Raw genomic sequence first — 26,254 nt, 5'->3', positions numbered from 1 at the left:
TCGGCCGTCATCCCCACTCTGCCTGCACCTGACCCGCAGGGCACCAGCTTTAGTGGGTCTCAAACCTTGGCTGGCTGTCATTCAAGTTCCCATGTAAAAGGGATGCCCCACGAAGCTTGAGGACCACCTCCTCAAGCCAAATCTCAAGGGCAACTCTCCATGGTCGTTACACCTGACATCTTAGCACCGACCACCACTTGTCCCCTCAAACAGTGCTCCCCCGATCGCCAGGACTCCACGTGCTCTGTGTCTCCTCGGGCCGGGTCCTTCTCCTGCACCCGACTCCTGAATACTGTGGGATCGCAGCAGGTGGCCCAGGGAGCCCCTTCTCCACTCTGTCCATGTTCTCCAGGAAATCTCACCCAGTCCTCAACACCTGTAGGTCAGTGATACCCAGCTATGTAGGAGCCACCCTGGCTTCTCAGCTGAGCTCCAGAACGACACAGCTAAAGGCCTTCTTGACATCTCGACTTGGATTTTTAGTAGCATCTCAAACGTGACATGTGCATCAGAGAACTCTTGTTTTTATCTAGAACACCTATGTCCCACCCTGCCCCACTCAAGCCCAGGGTGCTCACCTCAGTAATGACCACCTCCACCCACTCAGGTGCTCAGGCCCGAAGTGTGGCTGTTCTGGGTCCCTGCCCCTCCGGCACCTTCCATACCCAGTCCGTTGACACTTCGTGTTGAACCCGGATCCAGAGCCACCTTCCTGTCTCGGACCTCTTCCAGCTCACATGGGACGTGGCCATGGCTTTCCCACTGGCTTCCCCGTTTTCAAACCCTTAGCACCCTCCCCCGACCCAAAGTTCATCTCTACACACAACCAGAGTAACTGCCTCAAAACGAAGCAGGGGGCATGTGGCTCAGGAGCTTCCTCCTGTGGCCCCCAAGGCTCCAGGAGTGCCATTCAGCCTCCGCTCCCTTCTTCCCCCTCCACGCTCCCACTCCCCACTGAGCTTTGGACATGGAGCACCCCAAGTCCTTACGGCCTCAGGGCATCTGCACCTGCTATCCCTGCCCTCTTCCTAGGGTGGCTGCCCCCACTGTGAGAGGTCTAGCTTCCTGCCCTCCTCCAGGTTCCCCCTTGCAGTCTGCAGTGAGTGAGGTCCTCCCTGGGACCTGCTGCCTCAACCCCTCTGCACTGGGCAGACCTGTGGGCACCTGGGCCCCTAGCCCTGTACACAGAGCCCTGCACAGCAGCTGCCCCATACACAGGAGTCAACTGGGTGAATAAATAAACAAACGCACACTTTCCATAGCAGCCCATCATCCTCACATCCTCCTCTCCCAAAAGTACCCAGTTCCTAACTTTCGAACGTTGCCTGGGGTCTGCAGTCTCGGGGTCTCGGTATGGTTGCCTCTTTACCCTCCTCCCCTTCTCCCACTCCCATTTCAGATGAGACAAGAAAGAGCTCATTTGGAAGGACCTGGTCTCATCTTTGTCATAAGGAGGACTAATAAGGGACCAAGTCACCCCCCCCCACCGCCCCTTCAGGGAGCCACCACCACACTGCCCCCCGCCGGCCCGCCAGCTCACCTGCTTGTGCGGGTACACGTTGATGTGGCACTTGATACACTCCTGGCCCATGTTGGCCCAGGAGTTCCCGCTCATCCACTTTCTCTTGCACTTGGGACACTTGTACTCGCCGAAGCAGCGCTTTTTGCCCTGGTATGGGGTCAGACCCTCACCTTTGGGGCGTGCCTAGGGAACAGGAAACAAACACAGGGTTTGGGGTCCACCAGGCCAAAATGCTGCTCCCAAGGGGTCCCCACGGTCTCCCTCTTCAGCTTTCACACTGTGCCCTGACTGAAAGCACTCTGTCCCCAACCCAGAGAACACCAGGGTCACCGCAGAGCACACACGGGGATCCAAGGCTGGGAGACAGAGAACAGAGGAGGTGGCGGCGGGGGGAGGGGGGGTGCCCATCTTTTTCAAACTGAAGGGAGCAAAGCACTGGATGGTGGCTAGGAATTACTTCTTTAACTCAGACGTCACAAGGAGGTGGCAGGTGGCTGCAGGAACCCACGCACAGGTGCTCACTGGTCCACACTGCGGCATGGTTTAAGTAGTTATTGAAGTGGCAACACAGGCACCTGGCTGTCTGGTGCCCATGCAGTGTAGGTGGGCCTCGCCTCACCCCAGCCCAGCCAGCCACCCCCACGGGAGGCGGTCCTGACCCTTCTCCATGCACCACCCCGAGACAGGCCCCACACTGGCGAACACACGCAGGGCGTGCACATGCAGGGCACGCACACGCATGCTTTCTTCCCCTGCTCATATAGCAACAGTATACTGGCTCTGCATCTTTCTGTTTTTCTTCTTACTTAAGCATGTATTTTGGACATATTATTGTAAGATAAATATAATAAAATACCCTGTTCCTACACCAGTAGAAACAGAGCTCTTGTCTTCTGTTTAATAGTCGCAAGATTCAGTGTTTGCCAGTCACTGTCGCAAAACATCCAGTGGTCTCCGCTCTGCCTCCATCACAAACAACACTCCAGAGTGTGCATGTGCGTGTGCACACATGTGTGTATGTGAGAGAGAGAGAGAGAGAACATTGGTGGGACAAATTCCTAGAAATAACATTGGTTTGCGCAATTTTAGTTTTAAAGGAAATGGCAAATTGCCACTGCCCTCCCCCAGGGGCACCAACTTAACATCCCATCCCCTCACCGAGAGAGCTTTGGTGGTCACCAGTCCGAGAGGCGGAAAACCCCTCAGAGGAGCTTCCACTTGTATGTCTTCCATTACTGCATGTCTTCATCTTCCAAGTGAGATGTTCCCCACGCATTTAAGGACCATTTGTACTTCCTTTATGAACTGTTAGTTCGAATCCTTTGTAAAAGTTTTCCCTGCTGGGGTTTGGTGTTTTTCTTCGTGATTTGTAACTGCACTTTATATGTTAAAGAGAAAAGCTTTCTCCTACATGGTGTTTTATTTATTTATTTATTTTAGACAGAGTGGAAGGGAGGAAGGAAGAGAAAGAAACATCCATGTGTGGTTGCCTCTCACGTGCCCTCTCCTGGGGACCTGGCCCACAACCCTGGCAGGTGCCCTGACTGGGGATAGAACCATCGACACTTTGGTTCACAGGCTGGCACTCAGTCCACTAAGCCACACCAGCCAGGGCCTCCTACATGGTGTTTTTAAATAGCTTTATTGAGATACGATTCTACATTTACCAATTTAAGGTGTACAATTCAATGTGTTTTAGCATATTCACAGAGTTATACAACCATTACCACAATCTAATTTTAGAACATTTTTGTCACCCTCCCAAGAAACCCTGCACCCATTAACAGTCACTCTCCACCCTGCCCCCACCTCCTCATCCCACCCGCGCCTGGTCTGCTCTCTGACTCTCAATCTCCCTGTCCTAAATATTTCATATCAGTGTGGTCATACAGTAATTGTCCTTCTGTGTCTGAATTCTTTTACTTAGTGTGATGTTTTTAAGGTTCGGCCGTATTGTAGCACGTGTCAGTACTTTTTGTTGCCGAAAAATATTCCATTGTATGGACATGCTATGTTTTGTGTAAATTCACTCATCAGATGACAGATTTGAGTTGTTTCTAACACTTGGCTATCATGAGTGATGTTAATGTGGATATTCGTGTACAAGCTGCATAGTATCTTACAAAGTTGATTTAGTTGCTCCAATATTTAAAAAATGGGAGATTTCACATAGAAACATGACCGCATTGGTCCAGAATTCTTATGGTGTCTATCAGCTGAGGGTGCAAAGCAGCTACCCTGTCAGACAGATGCTACCTCTGCTCTGACCAGCCGCTCCCAGCAATTTGTGTCACCTGCCTGGCACATGCAGGCTTTGAGTTCGAGACAGGCTGAAACACAGGTCCTACACAGTGACCATTGAACTGTGGCCCCTAGACTGGCCCCAGCAGTATTCCCGAGGAGCTTGTTAGAAATGCAAAATCGCAGGCCCCACCTTAGATCCACGGACTCAGAATCTGCATTTTAACAAGAGGCCCAGAGAATTCACATGCCATTAAGTTTAAGAAACATCTGTTTCCATAATACTGGTTGTCTGGGTAGTTGCCTGTTTGTGAAGTAAACTTAAGAGCATAGACTCTAGAGCCAAATCCTGGCTCTGTGATCTTGAGCAAGTCATTTCACCAGGATAACAATAGGACTCCACGTAAGACTGTCGTCCAGATTAAATGAGATAATGCATGCAAAACACTTGAAACAGTGCGCAAGTCACTCCACCTCTCTGTGCCTCAGTTTCCTCATATGGAAACCCAGGATGAGGACGAAGGGCCTGCCTCTCAGGGCAGTTGGGAGGATGGGACACATTCATGCACATGAAAGTCTCAGCTCAGTGGTGGGACACTGCAAGTACTCAGTCCCCATCAGTGATTTCAGTGTGATTCTCTCCTGGGCCTTGCCCAGGGAGAGGGAGCAGATGTGTTCTAGCTGATGGAGAGGTTAGGACTGAGGCCAATGGGTGTACATTGTAAGAAGAAAGTTCCAAAGATGGGAGGGAGGCCTGGGTAGAGGTAGGCTTGCTATCCTTGGGTTGCCGGGGACATGGCAAGTGATAAAGGAACAGCATTAGGTATGTTCAGCTTCTGGAATTCCAGGCAGGGACAGAGATAGAGAAGGGCCATGGAAACTGCAGATTCTGCTGGCAGAGGACAAAGGGAAGAGCAAAGAAAACAGTCATTTATGAAGCACTGGTCTCTGTGTTGGCTTTGTGCTCAGGGCTCCATGTCTGGTCAGATCCCCATTCACCTCTTCCTATAACCCTGTGGGGCAGAGAATATCATCAACCCATTGACCAGATGGTAAAACTGAGACCAGGGGAAGGAGCAGGGCTTGCCAAAGAGTTTCCAGTATGTGAGGAGCAAGAGGCTAAGCCCATTGGGCTTTACCACAAGGTTATACTTGGCTCACCTTTTCCATCAACCCCCCAAGTGTGTCCCCATCATGAAGCTGAGGTCTGTGCTCAGAAAGAGAAATCCCTCAGGCCCCCCAGGCCCCCAGGCCCCCAGACCCCCAGCTAAGCCCACCCCAGCCCAGTGGCTTTGCCCTCCTGCAGGTCAGAGGAGAGTTGTGGCTGGCAGGCAGGGGTGATGGAGCCGAGGAGCTGCTTCCTGGAAGGGCTCAGTCCCGACATTGTTTACACTTACAGACCAGGGCAGGGCCAAAGACAGCAGGAATTTTTGACAGAACAAAAGCTTCTCTACCCCCTACAGTGTCCCTCTGTCTCCTCATAGAAAGGCACAGCCTCTTCTCATAAACTTTAGCATGAAACAGACGGTTACTGCCGAAGGCTCTGCAGGGGCCGTCACCCGCCTCAGCTGGGAAGGATGCCAAGCCCAACCAGCTTCTCCTGACCCAGGCCCCTGCCACGTACCCCTCTGGGGAATCAGATCTGCCCAGAGCCTGGGCAAAGCTCACTGAGGTTCAGAAACCACCTCTAATAGCACAGATAGGCCCTCTGGGGACCAGAGAGCCAAGAGACTTGCTGAAGGATACACAGCAAATCGAGGACTGAGCAGGGAGGAGGGATTGGGTTCCCTGACCTCCACGGAGGGCAGCCTGGGAAGTGGGACGTGGTGGCTGGAGTGGGAGTAGGAAGGAGGCCTTGTGCCAAGGAGCAGTGAAAGCAGAGTTGGGTGGGGAAGGAGGAGGAGCCATCCAGGTGAGTAAACATCTTGGGAGGAGATGCAGGTAATGCTGACACTATCTGATCACTTCTTCAGTTTTCTTTCCACCATCTCATGAAATTTGTGGCCATTAGCTGTAAGGTAGTGAGCCCCCTGTCACTGGGGGTATGTAAGCAGATGCTAGGTAGTTAGTTGTTCACTAACTACCAAGGAGGTTGCTAAGAGGACTTATGCCCTGGTCAGGCAGTTGAACCAGGTAACCCTGAGAGCACTTCTGACTCTTTAGTCCTTCTAACTCTTGTTGCTGGTGAAAGCCAGGTGGGCGGATATGGGGAGGTGGCACTCTCAGATGCTGCTGGAAGTAAGGGCTGAACTGGTATATTTCCTACTGTATTTCTATAGTGCAACTTGGCAGTCAGCCTTCAAACTCAAAAAAATAAAAATAAAAAAAGTACATTCCTTCTCAGCAAATCTATTTCTGAGTGACCATCCTAAAAATGATCAGAGATGTGGACCAAAGGGCTGTCCAAGGACATTCATTATGGTATTGTTTATGACAGCGAAAAATTGGAACCAGACAAACATTCAACGCTGATGCTTTGATTCCCTAAATGATGTTACACCCATTGGATAAATGACAACAGAGCCATTAAAATATTTATGAGGATATTTTTAAGGGTTTGGGAAAATGCTTATAAAGAAAGCAGGATAAGTGATCAAAAATAGACTACTTCCAGAGCAAAACTGTAAAGAAGAAAAACTGTGCAAGAAAAGGGTTGGCAGGAAATCAGCCAGAAGTGTTCAGAGGTTGCCTCCAGGAGTCAGCCTGCTCTAATCTAATTAATGAACCGGCTTTAATGAGTAAGTATGACTCCCTGGTCTGCAAGGCTCTGCCTGTCCACGAGGGGGCGCCCTGCACTTTCCCAAAAGAGATGGTGGTTCTGTCCAAACTCTTCCCTGCTCCCTGCCCCTTGCTCCACCCCCACCCCTCACCCCTTACCCTCTGCTCTTGCCGGTGTGTAAACAGGTCTGGGTCTAGGGCACTCATGACCTCGAGCTGCTGATTCTGTTGGAACATGTTCATGTCCAAAGAGCTGCCCTGCCCCCAGTCATGGAGTGGGCTTCCCACCTCCTGGATCCCATCTATTTCCCTGATTTTGAGGATAGCCAGAGATATATCCACACCTGTCACAGGACACTAGAGCCTAGCTGGTCACTCTGCCCATTAATGTCCCTGCCCTGTTTCCCATAGTCCTGGCAGGAGTGAGTCACGCTCTCTCTTGGCCCCTTTTAGGGTGAGTCCCTTTTGCAGGGAGATGACACCTTTGGTAGCCTGAGGCAGAGCAAGCACCCCAGGAACTCTGGGCTCAGGAGGTGGCAGCCCAGCAGGGTTGCTGAAGACCTATGGCTATGCCCTGCACAGCACAGCTCCAGGCCAGCTCTGCCCCGGGATGCACAGAATCTATTCTTAGGGTGCTGTGTCCCAACTGTGTGCCCCAGTGGCAGATCTCATCCTAGCCCTGGCTGCACCACCTCTGCCTACCCAGGAGAGCAGGCCATGCCTGGCCAAGCTCTGGCACAGACTAACAGACACATGAATTAGATGTCTAGTCAGGGCCAGGCCCTCTTTCAGTCACTTTATGAACCAGATAGCATTAGCCCCAGGTTTCAGATGAGAATACTGAGGCGTGAAGAGGTTAAGTGACTTGCCCAAAGCTATACCACCCAGCAAGTGGGTTTGAACTCAGGCCATCTGACTCAAGCCCACTCTCTCAAGTGTCCTGTAATGTGCCAGGATCGCAGAGATGAGGAACCTGCCTAGCCAGGATGATGAAAAATGGGAAACTCTAGGCTGGCCCCACAGTGGGTCCTACTGAGAGGCACTGGCTGGAGCCAGAGGAGCAGGGGGAGGAAATAAGGAACAGATGGGCCCCTTGCTGGCTCACAGTCCTGCCTGCTCTGCCTGCTCCCCTGCAGCTGGGCCACTGAGGTGGTCCTGGCCACGAGGGAAGACAGGAAGAGCCTTGGGTCCCAGGAGTTTGCGATGCCCTCTGCACAGATGACGACATGAAGGCTGAGAGGCACGGGTATCTGGCCCATAGGCCCAGGACTGTTTGTGCAGCCTTGTTGGCCTTTCCTAGACAGTCCAAGAGGGTTTGGGGGAACTTTCTGGAGTCTAGGGCTCTCCCTTGGGGAGGTAGTGCCCCGCACTCTTTGGAGGGACAATTGATCTTTTTGAGCACCCTCTCTCGGCCCACAGGTGCCCCTCTGCCCTCCCTGTTGTGTCTCCTCGGGGCTGGGCCAGTGGGGAGGCTACTGCCAGAGGCCCAGAGTTGGGCCCTGGTTGTCCCATGCCTGTCTCAGAGCCTTAGTTTCTTCAGCTTCCAAGCGAGGGAGCTGCTCAGAAAAAGCTAGAATACTGACCTTTAATAAGCATTTACTATGTGCCGTCCACTTCCCAACCTCCCACCCCACAGCCCCTCCATTTGATGAGAGGATACACTGAGGCCCAGAGAAGCCAATGTCCCATGTAGGGCCCCACAGTTGTGTGGCCCAGACTTGAATCCTATCTGCTGACTCCACAGCGACATTTCCCACCTTGAGCCCGGCCTCTCCATGAAATAGTGATGAGGAAATTAGAGAATAAGCCTGCTCCTCCAACATGACTCACTTCTGACATCTGACCCTGACCCCTGATCACCACCTCAATTATTCCTTTGTTCAATTAACATTTATTGAGCACCCACTCTGCATGAGACTTTGTGGAACATTCCAGAAATATGGAAATAAACAAGACAGATAAGGAATGCTCCCAGAGCCCAGGGCCTTCCACAGGGGCCAGCCCTCTGACCCTTTTGCCAACCGTGGCCCAAGCCAGTCACAAACACTGTTGGCCACAAGCCCGAGGCAGACTCTCGTCTGCAGAAACACGTGGACCCACATCCTCAGGCAGAGGCCACTCCTCACCCAGTCCTGCCGGATGACAGGCGTGGGGCCAACGTGTGGCACATAAAATGATCTTTCATCAGTGCAGCAGCCCCATGAAATGAACATTCTTAACCCTAATGGCAGGTGAGGAAACTGAGGCTTGGGATAGGGGCAGTGACTTGTTGAAGTCACAGAATTAGTAAGTAGCAGGACCAGTTTCCAAGCTCGAGCTCAAGTCTGTCCAGTGCCAAAACCCATGCTTTTTCTTCTCACGTCCTCTGTGACGCTGATTTAGGGGACACTCCAAAGACTCCCACACTCAAGTGTCCACAGACGTGGCCTCAGAAGAGAGGCGGCAGGGCTGCCTCTGCCTCTGCAGCCTGGTCCAGGCAGCTGCAGACTCCACTGAGGCCCAGAGGAAGCAGGCGATCAGAGGACAGGTGGGCTGGGCCTGGAGGCCTGCAGACTGCTCAGAGGGAGGAAGGACGCTGCACAAGGCCCCCCTGGGTTTCCTCCGGAGCCTCAAGGGTCCCCTTGTCTGAGCACAGACATCCCTGTCGCCTGCTCCCGGCCGGCCCCCTTCCCTCTTCTGGGTTCCTGCCGCAGCCCAGCATGGGCCCAGAAGGCCCAGCCTCCTCGGCACCCCTCCCAACCGCTTCCCAGGCCAGAGCCACCGCAGAAATGCCATCCTGATTCCACAACACTGGAGTTTGTCAAAGTGCAGGGAACAATGGAAGCTTTCACAGTGCCAGGAAAAGGTCTCAGGAAAACCCTGGGGAGGGGGCACAGAGTGGAGGCATGAAGAGGAGGAAAGGGCCAGTTAGGAGAAAACAAGGGAGACAGAGAGACAGGGCAGAGAGGCAGAAGACATCAGGACTAAGGCATAGAGAGGCAGGGGTGTGGTGAGAGCCAAGGGCATGAGCAAGAAGACTGAGGACGGTGCGGGAAGACTGGGCACCACCGCCGCGACAGGGGAGGTGAGAGAGAAGGTGGGCAATGAACCGCAGGGAAAGAGGGAACAGGCACGGGTGAAACCACAGAGACCAGGGAAACCCTTCCAGGACCCAGAGGGGTGGAGAGGCCCCAGCACCCCCACATGCCTTGGGGCATGGTGTCCACGGCCCTGAGGAGCCCTGGCCCAGAAATTGAAAGAAACGCCTCTCTCCAAACCCTGCTCGAAGGCCAGACAATTTGAAGTTCTCTCTGGCAAAACTTTTTGGAAAGCAAAGACTTTTTAATCACATGAACAGCCACTCCCTAAGTTATCTGTTTCCTGCTTCTGGCTTTCCTCCATTAGCAAACCACACAGATCAGAGCTAAGGGGCGGGGAGGGAAAGAGGGGCCAGTCCAAAGGGGTGGAAAACATCCGAATCATAGTGATTGCAAAAGGCCTGGGTTTTCCTCTCCTCCTCTGACTGCTGCTGCTGGCTGAGGGGATAGATGTAAGATTTGCAACCACCCTGCGGTTGGCACACAGCTGGCGCTACTCGAAGTCTAAACACCATTTGCTATCCCGAGTGGGATTCCAGGTCCCTGTTTGGGGGCCCGTTAGCTCAGTTAGCCCCCTCTTCTGACTGTGGTCCCTGTCTTGCTACAGCCACGACCCCATGCAGCCAAGCAGAGTCTCCCCCAGGTACGCCAGTGACCACTTCAGGCTTGAGGGCCTCTACCATCTACAGGACTGAGGCAAACACTCAAGGCTTTGGTGCCGCTTCACTGTCTGGCCCAGCTGAACTTTTAACAGTTGCTGCTACTCCCTCCTACAAAACTTATACTCAAACAACAATAACAACAAAATTAATCCCTACAAAAGATGCATCCTACTCCCTCCCTCCCCCTTTTGCTCTTGCTATTCTCTATGCCCCCAAACATTTTCCCACCTGGTGTAGGTCCCTGCAGCCTTCAAGGCCACACTCAAAGTGTGCCCTTCTGGCCTCCCACATCGCAGTCGGGATTAACTGCTCTTCTTTTGGTGCTCACCCCACCTTCTGAGTCCCAGCCTCATGCACTAGCTGTGAACCCTCCTGCTGCCTCCCCAGAGAAAGCCCTGGCTCCCCAAATGCACAGGGGACTTTGTGGTCTGCACCACTCACTCGGCTTTGGGTCATGTCCTGCTCTGACCCTGCCTCTGCATGCCAGGGATTTCATCCCAAATTTAAAGATTTCCATAAACTGCTGTCTCTGTTGTCCTGTTTCCTATCAGTGTCTAAGCGTGCAGTGGGCACACAAGGCCCTCCACATCCCCTGCTTCCCTCAGAGCACCCTAGGTGGGCCTCAGAGCACATCGGTAGCTGAAGGAGACATAGGTGTGACAGTACCCATGATGGGTGAGGTGTGCAGGCCAGGGCTGGGACATACCTGCAGAAGGTGATAATGACATCCTTCCTGGGCTGTGCTGACCACTCTGGAGGGCTGCCTGAGGCTGGCATTTTCATAGGTAAGCTGGTCCCTGGCTCTGCATCTGAGGCCATCCCGGGCAAGGCCTGGTCAGATGTGACCTGGCTAGATGTGGTGTGACCAGCCCAACCCTACCTGGCTGGAGGGAGGCTCTGCCCAAATCCTGAGGGCAGGGCTGGGGGCAGGAAGGTGGTGGGTTAGGAAGAAGAAAGGCCTCAACCTGGAGTGAGACTATGGGTATGAGAGCCACAGCCCCAGGAAGAGGGGACAGGGGAACTCAGCTCAAAATAGCAATGGGGGAAGGGTGTGGAGAGTGGCTGAGTGCCAGCAAAGAAATCTGATCTGCCCTGGCCAGTAAAACACTGAAGTCAGCAGTTTGGGGCCACTCTGGCAGGAGCCAGGGGCTGGGGCGGGGAGGCTGCAGGCCTGATTCCAGCTTGGGCTCTCTTCTCACATCAGTCCCTCCTCCCCCTGGCCTCAAGTTCCTCATCTGGCCACTGAGGAAGCAGGAGAAGCAAGCAATCTGTTTCGGAGAACTTTCAGTAGGTGAGTGTTGGAGTCACAGACACGATGCTGTGTGCCATGCACCTGCCTTGTAGGTAGCTTCCAGGTGCGATCCAGTTTCCAGATGAGAAAAAGAGGCCCAGAGAGGTTAAGTCACCTGTCCAAGGTCACAAAGTAGGTAAGTGGCAGGGCTTGAACCCTGGGCTTTCTGGCTGTGGTCTGATACCTTCATTGCTGAATGAGGTCCAGAAGGCTATGGACTGGTTTCAAGGTCACCTGTGGCAACTGTAATGGTGCAGGGGTTAAGAGGTTCCTGGGGGGTCAGTCCAGGCATCTGCCAGCTTTTACTGTCATTCCACAGTGTCGACAGCATTGGAAATCAGAGCATGAATCACAGGGAGGAGGGTGTGCATGTGTGTGTATGAGCATGCAGGTGTATTTGGGGATGAACATGTGCGTGTGCATGCCTCTCATGGTCATGGCAGGGCATCAGATGCAGCACAAACCTCCCCATGTTCTTCCCCTTGGTGGGGGGAGGGGTTGTCTGGCAGTGTTAGAGCTGTTCTGATGTGACTTTTCAGGGGGTAGCAGGGAAAAAAGCAAACCTGACACTCTCCATCCCCACAGCCCAGGCTGCAGCTGACCTTGCTTCTTCACCCAGGGACTGAAAAAGTCTGCAAACTGTCCCTTCCACACTGTTCCAAAAGGCAAGGGTGCCCAGCGTGGCTCTGCGGCAGGCAGGATGATGGCACCTTGCTGGGCCCCCAGATGCTCCATTCCCCTCCCTGGGCCCTGGGTTCCCCAGCTGGAAAACCCTCATAGCTGTTGCTATGTGCAGCATTATGTCCATTCTCCATACAGCTCCTATAGATGAGGAATCCGAGGCACAGAGAGGTTGGGACTTGCCTGAGGTCACACAGCCAGAAAGTAGCAGAGCTGGGACTCAAACACAGGCCTGGCTGACTCTCATAGAACCATACGCCTTCCATGTGGCCGGCAGCTCCAATCCTCTGGGGTGCCCTTGCCCTTGTCTATGGGCAGCCCCACATGACTATAACCCTGCTGGCACCCTGAGAAGGGAGAACAGGGAGTGTGTGACCATTGCAGAAGAGGGGGCTAGAGGGTGGTGCTCATTCTCACACCCGCCGCCACACATGCCAGCCCCACTACCTGGCAGACACTAGTCTCTCAGAGTGGAAGCCACGCTATCCCCTGGAAACTTCCCTTGACTGCTCCTGCCTGCAGGGGCCCCTCTGGTCTCTGTTCCCCACTGGGCTTGTTACAGAACAAACAAGGGGGGCCTGGGACAATATACTGTTACTGAAAGAAGCCCCCAGGTCTGTTATGTCCACCACCAGAGGAAAGACGTCTCTCAATGCCAGAGATTCGTGAAAAGAAAAGGAAATGTTTATTTAATGCTATATAAACTTAAAGTAGTGACCTAATGTCTTCATCAAAAATCCTAAAGTCTCTTAAAACACCCACAAACAGACATAGTCCTTCCTTCCCCCTTTGCCCAGTCCAGAGTACCGTATCTCAGGGAAGGAAATAGAAGTCCAAGGCGTAGGCAGCTCCCAGTTCCCAGTTAGTACTCCATCTTGACTGGGAGACTTCCCTGGGTTTCCAGCACCCTCAGCTGAGTCTCCGGGATCTCTGCTAAAGCCGGGTGGTGGCTCCCCCTACTAAACCTGTGGGGGTCCCCACTCTGGCACAGGCACGTGGTCCTCTCTCCCAGGGCCACGGGAGTCCCCACTCAGCCAAAACTGCGTGCTTCTCCCCACAAAGCTGCGGGGAAGGGGGTCGCCACTCTGCCAAAGCCGAGTGGCGATTCTCTGCTAAAGACGCATGGTTCTCTCCCCTGCCCAGTGGCAGCCCCGTTTAGGTTTAAAATCCCCGAGCCAGTCTTCCTCTGCAGCCCCATTTCCAACTCCTCCTATAATCGGCCTCACATGCCAGAATTCTCAAAGCCTTCCAGCTTTACTGGGCTGCCATCATGAGTCTGGGCAGGCGTGGCCCCATGTTATAGAGCCAATCATCTCCAAGCTCCCACACAGGCGCTGTAACTCGGGGGACCTGCCCACCCCAGTTACATCTTGGTGGGGAAGTTCCTTTCCATCCTCCTGGCCCAGAGCATGGCCATAGCTATGTGTGCCCCTTCCCCCAACTCACACCTGTGGGGAAAAGGGGTGAAGACATCTTAAAATCTCCTGGACACCTTGAGTTCTGGACCCCATTTCAAATGCCCATTTGGGGTCCCCCCTCTTGGCTGCACCCTGTAACAGGCTCACCTTGTCACTCACTGTGCCTCGGGCCCCTCAGGCGGCACCAGGACCCTACACACCAGCGGAGGGAAAGCAGTGTACATGCGTCCTGCAGCCTTGCACACAGCCCCTCTGCCAAGGTTCCCAGCCAGGTCCTTCAAAGTGCTGACACTGTGGCCAGAGCCAGACAGACATGGGACCTGCCCTCATGGTGTGTCTGTCCCAGAAAAGCTCTGGCATGGGAGCCGGGCTGACCAGGCTGTGTGCTCTCTCATTTACTCAGCATGGTGACCCTACCACACACAGTGCTAGGAATACCAATCCATTTTCCTTACCAGAAAACTAAGGCTCATTTCCAAAGCCACAGAGGTGCAAAGTCTGCATTCTCTTTTTCTGATGCCGATGCCAAGGCTCTTAGTTCTAAAGCCCAGGCTATTCCTTACCCTTGAGCAGGCATCGAACCACCTGGAGGCTCCTTATAACACAGGCCACTGGGCCCTGACCTAAAGTTTCTGAATCCCTAGGTCTGGGGTGGGTCTCAGAATCTGCATTCTAGCAAGTTCCTGAGTGACTCTGCTGGTCCTACTTTGGGAATCACTGTTCAAGCAGACGTGTCAGCCAGAGGCTATCTTCTCCACACTGCCCACTCCCCAAATGCTCATTCTACAGCCCAGGAAACCGACATAGAGAAGGCAAGGGGCCTAGTCCAAGCCATGGAGTTAGGGTCAGAGCTGAGAGTGGATCCCAGGGCTCCTCACTCCAGGAGCTGGCCTGGATGCAGGACTGTGAGGCTGCTAGGCTCGGGTGGGCAACAGCCTGTGGTGGGAGGGGGGGCCATTTCTTTAAAAGCAGGAGTGGTGGAGGTGGTGGCAGGGTGCTGGGGGAGGGCTGGCCTGGCTCTCCTGGACCAGCCCCAACCTGTAACTCCTCAGCATCTGGAAACTATCATGGGGAACAATGAAGGGAACAGGGAGCCTGGCTGCTCAGGGATCAGGGCTCTCGCCTTGTCCGTTCGGAGAGCAAAGAAACCTGAGGCCCGTAGGCATCTCCTGCCTGTGCCTCCACCATCACTTTTTGCCTTGGCACTGTTCATGCATGCAGGCCCCAAGGGGCCAGCTGTCAGGAAAAGTCAGCCCCTGAGCTACAGTAGGGGCTGGTGGCAAGGCTGGGTGCCCAGAAGCCTGGCCAGAAGTCAGAAGATCCCAGCTGGCTTAGCTTTCCGCTTAACCTGTGATACTCCAGGCTGATTATTGGGCCTCCCTGGGCCTTAGTTTCCCAAAAGGAAGCTCAGGTACCACCCCACATGAACTGGCTGCTGACCACATACTGGCATGTATCTGACCAGCTTGCTGCCTGGGCCCATGTTGCTGCCAGGGGTCCCACTGTCCTCTGAAAGTGGGTGTGTGGGGGGGTGGGGGGCACAAACAACCAGCCAAGGAGCAAGAAAGGGACTGAGGGATAGTCACCATGTAGCACTCACACTGCCTGCAACCAGGTCCCCCACTCATGCCCTCAGTACTCACGTACCGAGTGCCTGTATCCATGAGGCAATGGAGCAGGGTGATGAACAAGACAGATGAAACCCCAGTCCCTAAGAACTTACAGTCAGGTGGGAAAGAAAAAAACAAGTATTTTATTCACATGAAGTTGTGATGAGGGCTATGAAGGAATGGGGCACAACAAGAGACACTAACGGGGATCCTTTCTTCAGAGAGGGCAGCCACACGGCAGGGTCTGTCCCAACCTCTGGAGTGTCACAACTTAAACTGCTTTAAGGTGGGTGTTTCCAAACGGCCCCCCTGCTCCCTACCCCCAGCCACAACACACTGTGGTCTAGACAAGTCCTTTCCCTGCCTGGACCAGTTTCCCCAGGTGTCGGCGAGGGGAGGGAACAGAACCAGGCAAGGCCCGTGCTTCATCTTGTGTATCTACTACCAGAGCACTGTGCTGAGAAGATTTCTGTAGCTGTATCCTAGCTCAATAGGCCAAAATGGTGTGATTTTGGTGATGTCCACCTCACCATGGTCCTGGGCGAGGGTGACAGGCACATGTGACCTGTGTTAGCATTCTGGCCTAGGTAATTCCTAAAGATCCTCTGGTGCAAACGCTCCCCAAGTAGACAGCACACAGGCTGGAGACGCCGAGTTCCTGGAACGAGCCCTGGCTTGCTGTGAGAAAGGGGCCATTGCTTCCTACTCCTCTGGGCCCGTCACAGGAGCTAATCTTGCCCTGCGTGTGTCACATGGCTATTGTGCCTTCCAAACATGACCCTGGCTGCAGAAGCACTTTAGAATCCTGGCACTTCCTCCAGGAAGCCTTCCCTCCCAGCCCTCCCAGCTGACATCCCCCAGCCCCTGTGGGTCCCCTGCACTTTATATGTCTCTGCAGGAAGCACACAGGATGCCCCACTCAATTTGTGAGTGTTTTGCCTCCTCCCTGGGCCACTCCCCAGGAACAGAGGCCATGCAGGACTCCTCTCTGAGCCCCAGGCCCAGAATGGGTGTGGCACAGAGTAGGGGGCCTCTGGGGAAGAGGTGAAGGACAAAGTGACCATTTTGGACATTACTATCAGCATGGAATAAGTAGCTGGAGGAGAAAGTCAGATAGAGTTGGGGTGGCATGGGGAGGGGGGCAGGCAGCAGCCTGGTGACTTCCTGGACGAGCATGCCAGCCCATGTTCCCGGTCCTCAGTGTGGCTATTGTCCCCACTGGTCCAGAGAGCAGGCTCAATAGGCCCTCTGTCCCTCCTTGGGCAGGCCAGTCCAGCTCAGTGGCGTCCCACCCAGGCAGCTGGGAATCAAGGGCCGACACTTCCTGTCCCCACTGCTAGTGTTCAAGTGTTCTGACAGGTGGGGGAGGGGAGGGGGCTCGCAAGACAAGCGCCCATCTATGTCCCCCAGAGGAGAGCTGCCCAGCTGGGGGATGAAGCAGGAGAAGGGACAGCAGTGCTGAAGACATGCTCAGCCCTGTGTCTCCACCCCTCTCTCCCAACCAGCTCCCTCTCTGAGCTGGAGCTGTCAAGAGGGTTACTCTGGCCCTCTCGCTCTTCCTCAGGCAGGCCCAGCACATCCTTGCCTCACCTCAGGGGCTTTGCAGTTGCTGTTCCCTCAGCCAGGAATTTCTTTCCCACAGATCTCCACATCATCTGTTCCCTGCTTCACGTGTCTCTATTCAAGTTGCATTTCCTCAGAAATGTGGCAACTCTGTCTGAACATGACCTAACACCACAGCATACCTGTTTTTATTTCTTTGTTGTCTGTCGGACAACAGAATGCGAGCTGAATTAACCCCTTCTCTTTCATGTTCACTATGGTATGTCCCCAGCACCCAGAACAGTATCTGGCAATTAGTAGGTGCTCAATAAATACATACTGAATGAACAGATAAAGTAACGCACTCAAACACTGCTCTGTACACCCCACCCCTGTCCTCAGGCAATTGATTAGCAGGGGCTCCGGGAGGTGAGGTGACCTCCAGGATCACACAGCCTGTGTGTGCAGGGCAGGACAGAGCTCAGACCTCCTGAAGCCAAGTCCAATGGTCAGGGACAGTCTGAAGCACATGCAGAGAGGAAGGGTGGCCCACTTCCAGACAACTCTCCCCGTGCCTTCTGGAGCCACGTGCTCAGCCTGGGGAGACCACCATGCTCCCTCAGAGCGTCTTTCAACCTCAGAGGGCTGCCTTGCCACAGGAGAGGGCTATTCAACCTGACACATGTCATCAGGGAGGCACATTTCCCTCTCCAGGGGTGATGCCAGGGCAGTACTTGGTACAGGGGCCCAAGGGAAGCCCCTAGAAGCCCACCATCCCGGGTCCCTGGATCCCATCCAATATGCACTCCTTACTGGCCCCCGACCATCTCTCCCATCCTTGTCTCACTCCCAGCAGCCCAGAAGGCCAGAACAGCAGGAGTGGAAGGAACTACCTGGATAATATGGACAACCTGGGCTTGTGGAGGCCCCAAAGCAAAGCCTCCTTCTCTGCCCACAAAGGGGCACTGAGCCTGTGCTCTGAACTGGGCCACAGCGGGCACATGGCTTCAGACACATGGACTCAGCGGGCAAGACCCACATGGAACAACGCACACAGCCATTTTTCATGGGTACGCACTTTAAGATGAACTGCCAGCTCTATTTTAAGTCGACCGACAGGGAAAGAAGTGGTCAAGAAGGCAGCAGAAGCTCCTCTTTAAACTGTTCCATGGCCCTAAGGGAGGCACACTGGCTGAGCTTCGTGGCTCCCTGGGGCTTGGCAGCATTGTGCAGTGGCATGGACCTCTGTGTGCGTGTGCGCACCAACACATCGGGGAGGGGTGTGCGTGCTCGTGTGCATACTCGGAGCTCCTTGTACAGGTGCGGTGAATGTGGCTGTGTAGAGTCCCCTGAAATACACCCACCGCCACAGGCTTCAGTGGGTTGGGGGTAGGTCCGGGCCTGGCAGCCCTGGAGTTCTCAGAATGATTAAAAACAACTGAATGAAAAATTAGGAGACTCATGTGGAGGGAAGGAAAAATGCAATCACACTTATCTCTTCTGGAAAATGTCTTTCCATTCCCTTGTGCATGACAAGGTGCCTGCTATCCATCTCATGACCTGCACCCTCTCAGCTGGCCAAAAGCAAAATGAAAGAGAGCTGTGGTGTGCAGCTCTGAGACCCGGGTTCGAATCCTGGCTCTGCCATTACCCGCAGCAAGTGCTTGGGGTAGTTTCTGAATCTCTCAGAACCTCTGCTTCCCACCTCTTAAGTGGGCATAATATCTATTGGGTGGGGAATTGAGAAGATTTAACCAGCTAGTGAACGCAAAGTGCCTGGCACGTGGTTGTAACTCAGTAAATAGAAGACCTCAACCCTCGTCATCAATATGTGGACACTTGCCTAAAATTTCAGATGTCCAAGGCCTTTCTTTACACTCTTTCTTCCCTATCTTGCCAGCCTTCTGAAAACCCAAGGAAATCTCTGAAATCCAAAATGTCACCGTCTTAGTAAATAGAAACAAGCCCACTGAGCCTCCTTCAACAAACATGAGGTGTGGCCAGAGCTGGGCTCTGTGCTGGTGTGAGAAGCTGGCAGCGGAGGAGGCCGGCCTCGGCCCCTCCCAGCTTGTCGGGTGTAGGGTCTCATTTAATTCTCACAGTAACTGGGAGTTACAATCTACCAGCCCCCAGCCAGGAGGAGGGACTTTGTTGAGGTCTCCCAGGGAGTAAGTAGCGGGGCCTCACCCCACACCTGACTGTGCACAGCCCACCCTCTGTCTCCTAGTGTCTGAGCCTCACATGCACTGGTGCCTGGGGGCACCAGTCCTGGGAGAGTGAAACGGGAGCCTGGGGTGTGGCAAGCAGGAAGTGGCCGGGGAGGTCACATGGGGCAGGGGGAGCATTCCTAGGCTTGGTGAAATCCAGCAGGCTACAGGCTTCTGTAACCCTGAGTCACAGGGCCAGTCCCCGTCACCTTAGGGAGATCTAAAAGTCAGCTAGGTCCTGCAGAAGGTCGATGGTTCTGTGCAAACGGTGAGGCCTGAGAAGGACTGTCTGGAAGACACCATGGTGTAGCGGGACACTTCAGAGTCCTGGGTTTGGCACCAATTCTATCAGGCACATCACTGTCTCCTTCGGGGCCTCACTTTTCCCGCCTGGAATTGGGGTGTGTGTGTTTAGGGGAGATGCTTTGGATGCCATAGACTCCAACGTCTGAGAGCCAACACTGACACTCTGGGAACTGACAGCTCTGCTGTGAGACAGGGCCAGCGAACTGAGTGAGAGATGCTGCTCCACGTCTGAGCCGCTGCCCTTCCTTCCTGCTGCGTGGGCAAGCACGGCCCTCACACGTGTTCTGCCTTCCACTCCTCTAGCGGCAGCGACGGGGCAAGAGCAGGAGCAGGGAGAGCTCTGTAGGGTCTCTGCCCTCCCCATCCCCGCTCTGCCGCCCGGGAGAGGCTGTCCAGGCCAAGCAGGGGAGGGGGCACACATCCAAGCTCACACAATTACCACCTTGTCTCGGGGAGACAAAGGCCGGGTTCCAGGCCTTGGTGGCCAATTGCCCAGATGGAATGACAGATCAGAGTCGCTGAATTTAGAATTTTTAAGAATGTTAGCACCATAATAGCTTAGATTCATAGAATCCCTAAAATCCATAATAACAATATGTTAGAATCATAGATGTGGAGAATCATCACTTCAAAGAATAAAGCACGCTGAAACAGAAATATGTGGAAGAGTTCAAAATCACAGAATTTAGATATGGAATGATTACAGGACCTCAGACTCAAAAAACCCAGAGCAACCAACTGTCAGAACAGGCCAGTGTGAAGAACCTAGTTTCTCATAAAAACAAAACATTGTAATCACACGATCTAAGAATCGGGGGTTGAACATCAAACAATGTCAGGAGTGGGACGCCCCGGAAGACCAGTTCTCGAGTCCCACGGGACCTGCAACCTCGCATCCCCAGGCCCTCAGAAGGACAACGATGGTGTGCTCCCCTGCAGGGGCTCTCTCCACACCTGCCTGAGCTCCACACCCTTCGGACATGAACAAAGGTGCATGAGAATCACCAAGAGAGCTAAAAAAATGCTCATGGCAAGGCTTACCTTGGATCTACTGAATCAGAATTTCTAGCACCAAGCTAAGAAAACAAAAATTCCCTAGGTGAGTCTAATGTGAAGCCCCAGGCAAGAATCACTGATCTGGTGACCCTCTGTGCCATATTACGTGGGGGGGGGGGGTTGCAGGGAATGCATGGGCCTGGCCAAGGACACACGCGGTGGGTGCCAGGCTCTAGACCAAGGTCAGCCCCCTCAGACCTTTCTCTACTTGTTTCCTCTCCTTGGACCCCTCTGGGTCCAGGAGCCCTTTCTCTTGCTCACTGCATCTGCCTCCGAAACGCCCCGCTCCAGGGGTGTTCCCAGTGGTCTTGGGCACCATTCGGGACAGGACAGAGTGAGACACCTGGAGGCTACTAGGCTCACAAAGCCGCTCTCCCTCCCCCCATCCACATGCCAAAGCCCTTCAGGTCATTTCAAAGCGGGGCTGGAGGGGCACTGTGAAGGTCATCAAAATCAATCCCCAGCCTCTACGGAGGCCTTCAAGGAAGAAAGAACCAAGGCCTCAGGAGTCATGAGCGAGCTGTCACTAGCTTTCTGTGTGGTCTTAGACAAATCACTCTGACTCTCTAGGTCTAAATGGCCTCCAGGCAGAGGCTGGACAGAGAACCTCTGGGAATCCCTTCCAGCTGTCTCGACTTCACACAGCAGGGCCACACATTTAAAGCAGTGGAGCCCATAGCATCCTTTGCTGGCTTGTTCCTGATCACTTAAGAAGTTCCTTCTTATGTCTAATTTGAAGCATTCCAGCTGTAGTTTCAGCCCTTTGCCTTCCTGCATAAAGATGGAAACTATCTGGGCACAAATGTCCTTACTTGCTCAGAGGGAATCCCCAGCTTCTGCACCCTGGCTGAGGGAGGGTGCCCTTCTCTCCTGCCTTTGTTATAGGTCTGGGTTGGCCTTGCTGACTCCAGTAGGAGCTTCACTCCCAAACAAATGGGGCGGGGCCTCAGCAGGGGCTGCCACAGCAGCAGAGGCTGTCAGAGCCATGCCTGACCCTGGTTTTCATCTGATGTCCTCACAGCTCCTAAGCAGCTAAGCAGGGCAGGGGTCCTGCTGGGCTGGAGCATTTCCTCCAGAGAGATGGGAATTTCCAGCTGAGAACCCTTTTGGGCTATGGAAAGAAGGCCCAAGAGGTAGCCTCAGGAGTGGAGAAGTAGAAGCTCAGATAGCCCTTAGACCAATATTTCCCAAATTTTAGCAGGGCCACGAGTCACCTGGGAGCTTGTGGAAGTGCTGATTCTGAGTCTGCAGGTCTGGGGTGGGGCCGAGGGATCTGCATTTCTGATAAACTCCTAGTGATGTACCTGCTGGCCCACGGGCCACACTCTGGGAGGCAAGCCTTTAGATGTTCATAAATAACAATGTATTCATCCCTAAGGACATGTACTTTTGTTCAGCTTGGCCTGACAGTCATTTCCAGCTCTGTTACATCATGAGATCCACACAGCAACCCCCAGGGGCAGACAAAATGCATGTTGTAGGGCCCACTGCACAGAAGGGGAAACTGAGATGGAGCAAGGGCAAGGGGCTTGTTCAAGATTACCCACCTGGCTATGCTCCCTCCTCTAAACTACTCCTCTGTGGTTGGTCAGAATTATACACCTTGGCAATGACTTACCTCAGCCAGCGACTCCCTGTCCTGCCTCCCACTCAACTATGCAGGCCTGGAGGCATCAGCCAGCTCCTCTGCCCTGAAGCCTCCCAGGGGTCTCCAGGAAACCCTGGCTGAATTGTGCTGGCTACTGACCTGGCTCCTAGAGGGTTGAGTAGATGGAATCTGCCAGGCTCATTGGGCTTAAATTCTCGTGGTGCCCTTGGCTCCTATGTGACGCTGGGGGAATTCTTTGATGTCTCTGAGAACATTGATGATGTGCAAGGACTCAGCATGGTCCCTGGCACACAGGATACTCAGCCAGTGTTAGCTTCCTGCCTTCCTTTCCTTCCCCACATCCCATTTGGGCATTGTTCATTTTTTCCTTCCTTTTTTACATATTCAATATTTATGATTGCATGGCCTCTGAAACAAGACTGCTAGGGATTATATCTGAGCTGTGTAACCCTGGTCAAGTCACTTACCCTCTCTGTGCCTCAGTTTCCTCCTCTGTGCAGTGGGGGTAATAGTGCACAGAGGGCTGTTGTGAGGATCAGAGGAGTTAATATGTATAAAGTGCTCAGAGCAGTGCCTGGAACACGGCCAACGCTCCCTGAGAGTGTGAGCTGCTTCGCTGTTAATACCTTCTCCACACGATGGCCCCAGCTCTGCAGCAGGTGCCACAGCAGACACTGGGGCTACAGTATCGAAGCAGCAGCACTAGCTCACATCTGCTGAGCACTCAAGATGTGCCAGGCACTGTGCTAGTGATTTTGTGGACTTCCTGGCCCCACCCCGACCCTGCCCCAAGATCATAGTCAAAGAAAAATACCAAATACTAAGCTGGTTGTGCGAGTTTCTTTTGGGAACACAAAGTGACTGACGGCTGGGGAAAGCTCAGGAGGTCTGTGGGAGGAGGGGATGCACAGCCCTGTTGGAGCCTCATGTTCCCAAGCAAGAAGCAGAGGAGCTTGGGTTCCTATCAGCTTTTACCCCTTGTCATCATGCCTACTGCCTTGGGGACAGCACCCTCCTCACCATTACCCTAACCTGTGAAATGAGAGACACGCGGCTCCTGCGCAAAGCCTCCCTCCCTAGCCAAAGCCAGGGGCGGGGCAGGATGCAAGTCGGGGAGGAAAGCCAGGGGCACACTTTCTCCGGCAGTCTGATTTCTGCCTGGGCCGGAGCACAGCAGGTGCAGCGTGTCCTGGTGGATGGATCTGCCCCTGTGGGCAGAGAGGGTGCTGGGAAATGCCTGATATTAACCAGCTATGGGACCATGGGCAAGACACTTAACCTCTCTGTGCTACTTTGTTGCAGAAGAAAAGTAAGAAGGAAGGAAGGCAGGGAGAGATGAATAGAGAGAAAGCGGGCATGCGAGGCAGCTGCTTCACAGGTCATGTATGAGGGAGGTCTCATTTCTCTGGCCTCCCCACACCATGGGAGCCCCTTCCCTGTATCTGTGCCCTGATTTCTCTGCAGCCTGAACCTTAGAATGGGGGGGACCCGAGGGAAAGAAGCCCAGCTCTTACAGGCAGGGCAGGTTGGTGGTGCCAAGTCTTCAAACTCAGATGCTGGGCCACCTCCTGCTTCAGACAAAGCCACAAGATACAGGTGGGGCTTGGTGCAGGCTCCCCATCCCGGGAAGGGGGCGCCCCAGATGCTGTGAGTGGTTTCTCTAACCACTGCCATCACAAGTATGCTTCGGAGAATCCCTGGCAGACAAGGGCAGAGGCCACGGCAGCCCCCTGGCTCACACCCACCCAGAAGCCCATACACCTTCCCTTGTTCCCCTCCAGTCATTTCAACAAACATTTTGTGAGCACCTGCTGCATGCAGGCCTGAGCTCGGCTGCTCACTGGACAGTGGGGAGCACAGTACAACTGGATGGTTTTCAAAGCTCGTTTGCTTGCCTGGTCACCTCTGGGCATCACAGAGACCCTGAGAGATGGGCGTCCTGGGTGACCCCACTTCACACATTAGGGGACACAGGGCTCAAGGGCAGGGTCAGCTTGGCCAAGCTACTGAGGAGCAGGCCTTGGACAAGAGCTTGGGTCTTCTGGCTCCAAGGCTCAGGCCCCCTCTGTGAGCCAAGTGGACACAGACCCGACCAGAGATGGGCCCTCAGAAAGTAGGAGAAAGGATCAGCTCCAGGCTAGGCAGGGCTCAGCAAGATGGTGTAGGAGCACAGGGGACCCTCCACAGGAGAGGGTGCATTTGGGCTGGGCTTGGAGGAGTCAGAGAAAATGACACTGAATTACTGGCTGAGGGCACAGCACAGGCAAAGCCCTGGGGCTCGACGGGGCTCAGCCGAACTCAAATGGCAAACAGCTGAGAGCAGCTCCTGGCTCTCAGGCTGGGGCCACACTCCAGGACCAGGGCAGAGCAGAGCGGAAATCACACCATGGAGGGGAACCCCTGTTCTTCAGGTTCTAGATGGGGAGGCAGGAGAGGTGAGAAGCCATTAAAGGCCTTAGAACCAGGTCCTGGGTCGGGGGACTAGTCATGAAAGTGGCGTTCCGAGAGGAGAGCCCATGGGCCTGGGATGGCTGGAAAGGCGTCTTGAAGAAGGGGGTGGGGTGGGGTTCAAGCTGGGCTCTGAAGGTGGGTAAGGAGGGAAAAGAGTAGAGAAAGGCACTGCAGGCCCGAGGGGTTGCTGGAGCAAAGGCACGGAGGCTGGAAAGCCCCTGGTGTGCGGGTGTGCAGGTGTGTGTGCTGGTGCGTGTGCACCGGTGCGTGTGCACCTGTGTGTGCGGGTAAGCTGCCTGGCTGGGATGGGGCAGGGGGAAAGAAAGGGGAGGCTTCAGTGCCATGGTGTCTCAGGCAGATTCTCATCTACCTCACACCCACCCCATAAAGCCAAGCTCCAGGCTCTCACTGTACAAAGAGCGCAGATGAGGCTCAGGGACCCAGCAACCTGACAAGTATTGCTGTGTTAACAAGAGAGCTGCCACTTACTGAGTGCTGTTGGGCACCAAGCACTGAATCAACTGTGCTGCCCACCCACTGCACACAAACACCCCAAGAGGTGGTGAGCCCATTTCACAGATGCCTGGGTGGAATTGTGCAATGTTCCCAGGACACAGGTATGACAGGGCAGAAGTGAGGTCTGTGGACACCTCAAGGACACTTGGCTGCCCTGCACTCTCATGTCCTCTGAGGTTTAGGGGAGCAGAAAATGACCCCGTCAAAACCTTCCATGGGGCCTACAGAACCACCCAGAGCTACTCCAGGAGAAAAACAATCTGCATGGGAGGTTCATTCAGGTCAGGAGTGTGCAGGGGTTGATAATAAGTGAGTGAGTGAATGGGGTCCTTCCAGTGTTCAGAGAAGGGCGATCCTTTTGAGCTTGAGGACAGGTGAAATCAGAGAAGGCTGCCAGGAGAAGGTGACACCAGGCAGCTATTCAACGCAAGGATGCAAGTGGTCCCCTCCAGGTGTCCATCCACTAAGCCTTGCAGGTGGTTCAAGAACCAGGGATAGGTCCTAGCTCCCAGGCTCTGCCAATATCCCTGCCCCTCAAGGTACACAGGCAGAGGATTAATAAGGTGAGGCCAACTGATATGGCAAGATTCCTGGGGGCTCCAATAAGTATGGGGACACAGGAGCCCCAGGTCACCAGCTGTGGTCCATTTAAAAGGAGAACTGGCAGTGAGGATGTGAAACTGGCCCTCTGGGACTCTTTCCTTCTAGTTTGGGGCAGCAGGAAGGATATACAAGTGACTGTCCTGTATGCCCCCATGCCCTGTGCCCCACCCTCCATCCCCCCTACAGCTGCTCTCACTTGTCTGTGCCAGGGTAAGCACTTGGCAAGCCCATCTCTCTGCCTGGCCAGAGGGGAGCTGACAGCCCACAGGTGGCACTGGGCATCTTCCAGCCATGCCCACCACCCCTCCTCCTGGAGCACCCATGTGCGCCAAGCTGAGCATCCAGGACCCAGTCCCTGCCTGTCTGCCCTTCCAGCCAACCTGGATGATCCAGTCACCAGAGCCTGCCCCTACCCCCACCCTAAGGCACCTAAGAAAGCACAGCCTTGCCGCATGGCCTCCCTGCAGCCCATCCCCATGGTAACCCCCCTCTGTGGGATGAGGGTGGGATGAAAGGCCAGAGCCCCCTCTGGTGACCCCCACAGCCCCGAAGCACCTCTGAAGTACCTCAAACAAGCTGAGCTGAGGCATAATAATAATGACAGTCATCAACATAGTCACAATAGCATATGACAGTGTCAGGGTGCATATGAGGTGCCAGGCTCTCTGTTAAGCATTTTGTATAAAATAACTCATTTATCCTCACAAGTTCCCATGAGGAAGGTTTTTATTATCTTCATCTTAC

At 54.1% G+C, this 26,254-nt stretch overlaps 1 protein-coding gene across 1 annotated transcript in view; it reads right to left on the bottom strand.

Annotated features, from left to right (window-relative positions):
* Positions 1-26,254, bottom strand: part of ZCCHC24 (zinc finger CCHC-type containing 24) — a 60,361-nt gene that overhangs the window by 10,359 nt on the left and 23,748 nt on the right. The window contains exon 3 of the mRNA XM_028512488.2: positions 1,541-1,705. Coding sequence (XP_028368289.1) covers positions 1,541-1,705 — 165 coding nt within the window. The remainder of the gene's footprint in view (positions 1-1,540; positions 1,706-26,254) is intronic.

This window comes from Phyllostomus discolor, chromosome 5 (assembly GCF_004126475.2).
Source record: "Phyllostomus discolor isolate MPI-MPIP mPhyDis1 chromosome 5, mPhyDis1.pri.v3, whole genome shotgun sequence".
NCBI classification, from domain to species: domain Eukaryota; kingdom Metazoa; phylum Chordata; class Mammalia; order Chiroptera; family Phyllostomidae; genus Phyllostomus; species Phyllostomus discolor.
This window is presented reverse-complemented; position numbering and strand designations above follow the sequence as displayed.